Genomic DNA, 6,000 nt, shown 5'->3' with positions numbered 1-6,000 from the left:
GAGGGGACAAAATGTTTCACCAAACAATAATTAACTTTTAATATCAATTATATTCTTCTATTTGTTCGCGTTGTCTTTCCTAACGGCCTCGTGTCAACCAAGCCAAACCATCCTCGGCCCAATACATGTAAGAACGATAGGGGCCCAAACATATTATGGATTGGGCCTATCGTATTGGTTCTCTGAAAACGGCCCAACATCAGGTGAAGCAATCGTTAAGGTTGTTAAGAGATTTTTTCTTCGGCTTAAGAGAGTAAGACAGTCAAGTAAGGGCAGTTATTTCTTCGGTCAGCGGAAATGGCGGATCAAGAAAGAAGAATGTTGAAAGAAGAAGTCATAACTTACGCTTACATTCTCCTCTACATCGCTCTCTCTAGTGGTCAGATCTTCTTCAACAAGGTCTCTCTCTCCCTCACTGTTCCAATCTTTAATCAACATTTCTCTTGAATTATCTTTAAGTACTTTCTTAGAACTATTTAGCTGTTCGAAATTCATACCGGAATTTTCATGTGCTCGTTATTTCGTTTCTTTAGGTTTCGTGAAATTATAATTACGCCTCTTTAAGTTTTATAAGTTTCAACTAACCTCCCTTGTTTCTGGCGAACGTAATGTTTTTTAGATAGTTAATTAAATAGTCTAGAAGTACGTTTTTTCGGAATTAATAAAGGCATTAATGAAATTAGGGGACTTTTGTTGATAATTCTTAAACCTAGGGGACGCAATTGTATATTCACCAAATTTCAGGGTAGCAATAGACTGCCGTATATATATATGTGTGTGTGGGACTTTGAACTAGAAGAGATGGACTTAGCACAAATTGGAAACCAAATAATTTTAACTGTTAATCATTTTTTTCTTTATTAATTTTGGTAGAGTGTTTGGTTCGAAGAACCATACTGTTTCTTGTTTCTTTGAAGATTGAGAAAAAATAAAGAAACTAATGTAACTTCACTGGTCATGTACTTGAGTGAGGGTTTGAGTATCAGCTGTATTATCGAATGAATAGGGATCATGCAATTTTGAAATTGTACAATGATTTTTCTTATTTTGGGGAAGAGTTTCAGCTTTATTTTAGATTTTTAATATCACTAATTATTTTTTTCTCGAGACTTTATTACTATAATGTAAATTATGGAGATACTCTGCAGTATTGTTTTTCCCTTGTATAAATACTTTGGCAAATACTTGTATTTGGACTTGATGGCCATAAGCCTTAAACTATTAACATCACGGTACATTTCTTGTGAATTTTGAGGGCCTGATACCTTATCTCTCATACTTTTCTGCGAGAACTAGTGAAACTATTTTTTTCTTCCACTTTTGCATTGATGTCCATTTTGTTAGAATTAACTTTCATTGTTATTTCTCACACATTCATTTCTTTTATAGACATCTACCTTGACCACATTGTTTTTATCCTTTTGTGAACCGCAGTGGGTTTTGTCATCGAAGGAAATAAACTTCCCTTACCCTCTTGGGTTGACCCTGCTTCATATGGTGTTCTCCTCCGTATTATGTTTTGTTCTCACCAAAGTTTTCAAGGTATCTTGCTTTCTATATCTTATGATAGTCTCTGACTGAGCAATGCATTCTTTTTTCCAACTCTTGATTGTTATTTGTTTTTTCTCATAGATGTTCAAGGTTGAGGCAGGAATGACTCCAGAAATGTGAGTAATGAGTTTGAATTTGTAAAGTCAAGCTGCTGATAGCTCTTGATTGCTGATTTATTAGTCTCATTTGTTGTAACCACCGCAGTGCTTTATCTGAAACATTGTATGATCCAAGGATTTTTTTCGGAAGGAAGTTAGACTTCAGTCCCATTGTTATCTGCTTCTTGGCCTGTTTCTTACCTATAGTAACTTTGGGCGCAACTGATAACAGAGTTGCTCAACTTGCATTAGTTTAATTTCACATTTAAAACAGTTAGTGAATTGCATTGTGGTGCATTATTTTTCGTGACTCCAAGGTTCCAAGGAGATTGTTTTACTTTTTAGAAAAGGGTTTTCTTCACATAATATAGATTAGAGATTGTGCATTAGTCTTTGGGGAGTCAGGCTTATGGGAGATGGTCTAAACTGAATAGTGTTCTTGTTATGACCATGCTTGCCATATTCTTTTTTACCAGTGCTATACCTTGTGATTTCAAATTCTTCTTCATTGATAAACAATTCTTGGATGATTCTCAGGATTTGCATTCAAAATGTGATTTAAGTTAAAAGATTTTCCTTAATCGATAAAAGATCCTTAATATGAGTCTCTTCTAAATTCAACTTTCATCAATGTTATAAATTGTCATTTTGGCATGCTTTTTGTTCTGTGTATACCCAAGCTAAGCCCTGTATTCTTATATTCCATTAGGTAAGGTAAAGTAGTATATTTGTCTTCATCTTTCATATTAAGTCAAATTTTTAAGGGAAAATTGTCTTTTCTAGATGAAGGATCTATCTATTACATGCCCAGGTAGAACAATTTTCTTATCAATGAATTGCATTTATCTGCAAGTCCTTGGCCCCTTGATTGCGATTTGTAAAGCCTTCTTTTCCACCAAAATCATTTTCATGAACCTGTAGCATTTTTGTTAATATTTTTCATGAAATTCTTGTCTACTTACTACATGCATTCATATGCTGCCGTAAGTCTAACCAAGTTTTATATGTTTTCAGATATACTACATCAGTTATCCCAATTGGTGCAACATTTGCAATGACTCTTTGGCTGGGAAACACTGCATACCTCTATATTTCAGTTGCGTTTGCACAAATGTTGAAGGCAATTAGTGAGTTGTTTCCTTCCTGTTTCTTATTCCTCTCTTTAGCTTTGCGTGTAGAGTCTGTGTGGGAATATTTTGTATGTTTTAGTTTTATTAGTAAGTCCCTTTTTATCCCTTTTTTCTTTCAGAAATTTGTTTCTCATCTCAGGATTACATTGGTTTTAAAGTTCTAGGTAGCATGCATTTCTATATTTTCTGGAGAGAGATTTTGATCAATTTCTTGGATGGAATTTGCAGTGCCAGTAGCTGTTTTCATTCTTGGAGTAGCAGCAGGACTTGAGGTCATGAGCTGCAGAATGCTATTGATAATGTCAGTGATAAGTTTTGGTGTACTAGTGGCTTCTTATGGGGAAATGAATATAAGCTGGATTGGAGTTGTTTACCAAATGGGTGGTGTCGTTGGAGAAGCTTTAAGACTTATTTTCATGGAGATTCTGGTTAAGAAGAAGGGTCTCAAATTAAACCCTATTTCCGTCATGTATTACGTTAGTCCTTGCAGGCATGTTCTTAATATATTTCTGTTTAAAGTATATGCGATGTCTCTGTTGAAAATTTGTTTTTCTTTTACAGAAAATATATGCCTTTGTTGATTAACATTGGTCTGTTTTGGCAGTGCTATTTGCCTGTTTGTGCCCTGGATTTTTCTAGAGAAACCAAAGATGGAAGCACATGGAACTTGGAACCTGCAAGCCCTCATATTGACACTCAACTCTCTCTGCACGTTTGCGCTCAACTTATCAGTATTCCTTGTGATCTCACATACTAGTGCTCTGACAATTCGTGTGGCTGGGGTTGTTAAGGATTGGGTGGTTGTCTTAGTGTCCGCCCTTCTCTTTGCAGATACAAAGCTGACAATTATAAATCTTTTTGGGTATGGGATTGGTAAGTATCTGGACCTCTCTCTCTTTTTTCTCACATTCTCTGTTTATTTATTTGTGTGAGTATTCATCATATTGCGACCTGTATATATCTGTTTGGTGGCTCCAGTGAAAGTGATGGAATTTTCCTTCTGAAAGAGAGTGAAACAATGGCGATGACAGTCTAGATCTGTTTATAGTTTGGCAGCTGGGTGCATATTGGAATCATATGTTACCTTGGCAGGGGATAGTTATTATAAAAAGAAAAAATGATTGCAACTTTTGCCTTGTCACGTCAGTAGTGAATGTTTTTGCTTGTCTTCTGTATTCCAAAACTGTGCATTTGTTTCTCTTTTATTAATATAATAGGATGATTTTTCTCTTTGACATCTTGTAGAAGTCTTTTGGATAGAGATCCAATTAAATATTTTCTTTTAAAAGATATAGTATAATCACAATTTCATGTCAGAGTGGATAATCACAATTTCGTGTCAGAGTGGTAAATCTCAGTGTTTTACCCACTGATTTGTATTCCTCTCTTTTGCATGAATTGTAGAGGACAAATTTCTATGAAGTTAGGAGCTAAATTCTGGGAGTCTTACTAAAATTGTGATAAATCCTTTCCTTTTCTCTCTATATTATTTCCTTAAATATTTTTTTTGTTCCAACCCAGCCATCGCTGGTGTAGCTGCATATAACAATAGCAAGCTGAAAAAGGAAGCTTCTCGATCTAGCACCAACGATTCTCTAGATGTTCAATCCCTAACAAAGGAAGCTTCATCTTCAACTTCTGACAGATAGTCTTATGTCAACAGCAGTCTGCAAAAATACTTCTGAGGTATGTAAACACGTGTAACTGAACTTTTCTTTCAAATATCAGTTGTTACTCGTTAAACAATTGTGAGTGATGTTACTGTAATAAACAATTTCTATTGCAGGAAACTTCTGTGTTTGTAATTTTGGATTATTTTTCTGGTGAAGATTCAGTTTAAGATCATATCCATTCTATTGATGGTAACAGCTGCTCCGACATTTTTGGTATTTTTTTTGTATGCCGGTATGGAGCCAAATCAACTAGCTCAGCGGAGAAAATGTTGTATAAAGAAGTGAAATTCACAACTGTATCATTAAGAAATTAAAGAAACAAAAACTGAAGACTTTTCAATGTTGAATAATCAATCATAGGTGATTTTTCTGCAAAGCAATTGTTGAAATCCATTTCTCAGGTAATAATCTATGATATACCTTCTTTTTGGTTCCCTTTTGCAGTTTATCTTGAATTCGTTCAGAAGAAAAGCCTTTCTACGCAAGACTGTGGTAAGTGAATACCTATCTTCGAGGGTCGGTAATGTTACCGCCACCCTTACCATGTTATCGTTCTGGGTAATCTATGGATTGGTACCTCCATAGAGTGAAAAATGTCAATCCAACAGTTAGCAAGATTCAGCGACGTTTTTGGTAACCTAGTGATGGTTACTTTACTCGGGGTTGAGCTGAATTGCTAAAATTGAATTCCAAGAGGAAAAGATTTAAGTTTTTGTTTTTTAAGACAACCACAGAAATGAAGTTATCATTATAATGGGTCCTATTAAATTTGCAAATTGCTTTTGATATTATGAATAGTTTGTAACGGAAATTTAAGGAACAAAACTANTGTCAGAGTGGTAAATCTCAGTGTTTTACCCACTGATTTGTATTCCTCTCTTTTGCATGAATTGTAGAGGACAAATTTCTATGAAGTTAGGAGCTAAATTCTGGGAGTCTTACTAAAATTGTGATAAATCCTTTCCTTTTCTCTCTATATTATTTCCTTAAATATTTTTTTTGTTCCAACCCAGCCATCGCTGGTGTAGCTGCATATAACAATAGCAAGCTGAAAAAGGAAGCTTCTCGATCTAGCACCAACGATTCTCTAGATGTTCAATCCCTAACAAAGGAAGCTTCATCTTCAACTTCTGACAGATAGTCTTATGTCAACAGCAGTCTGCAAAAATACTTCTGAGGTATGTAAACACGTGTAACTGAACTTTTCTTTCAAATATCAGTTGTTACTCGTTAAACAATTGTGAGTGATGTTACTGTAATAAACAATTTCTATTGCAGGAAACTTCTGTGTTTGTAATTTTGGATTATTTTTCTGGTGAAGATTCAGTTTAAGATCATATCCATTCTATTGATGGTAACAGCTGCTCCGACATTTTTGGTATTTTTTTTGTATGCCGGTATGGAGCCAAATCAACTAGCTCAGCGGAGAAAATGTTGTATAAAGAAGTGAAATTCACAACTGTATCATTAAGAAATTAAAGAAACAAAAACTGAAGACTTTTCAATGTTGAATAATCAATCATAGGTGATTTTTCTGCAAAGCAATTG

The 6,000-nt window shown here is 34.8% G+C and overlaps 1 protein-coding gene across 1 annotated transcript; it reads left to right on the top strand.

The window, feature by feature from the left end:
* Nucleotides 1–262: 262 nt before the first annotated feature.
* LOC116118091 (probable sugar phosphate/phosphate translocator At3g14410) lies at nt 263–4,853 on the top strand. Its single transcript, XM_031404067.1, has 8 exons — nt 263–399; nt 1,435–1,542; nt 1,633–1,667; nt 2,664–2,776; nt 3,008–3,269; nt 3,384–3,652; nt 4,301–4,465; nt 4,566–4,853. The coding sequence occupies exons 1-7, from the start codon at nt 298–300 to the stop codon at nt 4,426–4,428; spliced, it is 1,017 nt and encodes a 338-aa protein (XP_031259927.1). The 5' UTR covers nt 263–297; the 3' UTR covers nt 4,429–4,465; nt 4,566–4,853.
* The last annotated feature ends 1,147 nt before the right edge of the window (nt 4,854–6,000 follow it).

The sequence above is a fragment of the Pistacia vera genome, unplaced genomic scaffold (genome assembly GCF_008641045.1).
Source record: "Pistacia vera cultivar Batoury unplaced genomic scaffold, PisVer_v2 Contig837, whole genome shotgun sequence".
In the NCBI taxonomy this organism is placed as follows: Eukaryota; Viridiplantae; Streptophyta; class Magnoliopsida; order Sapindales; family Anacardiaceae; genus Pistacia; species Pistacia vera.
Note: the sequence above shows the minus strand (reverse complement) of the source record. Positions and strands in the feature narration are given on the sequence as shown.

Excerpts from the sequence above, each read along its gene's own strand:
- LOC116118091 (XM_031404067.1), top strand. The coding sequence starts at position 298 with ATGGCGGATCAAGAAAGAAGAATGTTGAAAGAAGAAGTCATAACTTAC. Across the intron at positions 400-1,434 it reads GTCAGATCTTCTTCAACAAG|TGGGTTTTGTCATCGAAGGA; the intron begins GTCTCTCTCTCC and ends TGTGAACCGCAG. Across the intron at positions 1,668-2,663 it reads GCAGGAATGACTCCAGAAAT|ATATACTACATCAGTTATCC; the intron begins GTGAGTAATGAG and ends ATATGTTTTCAG.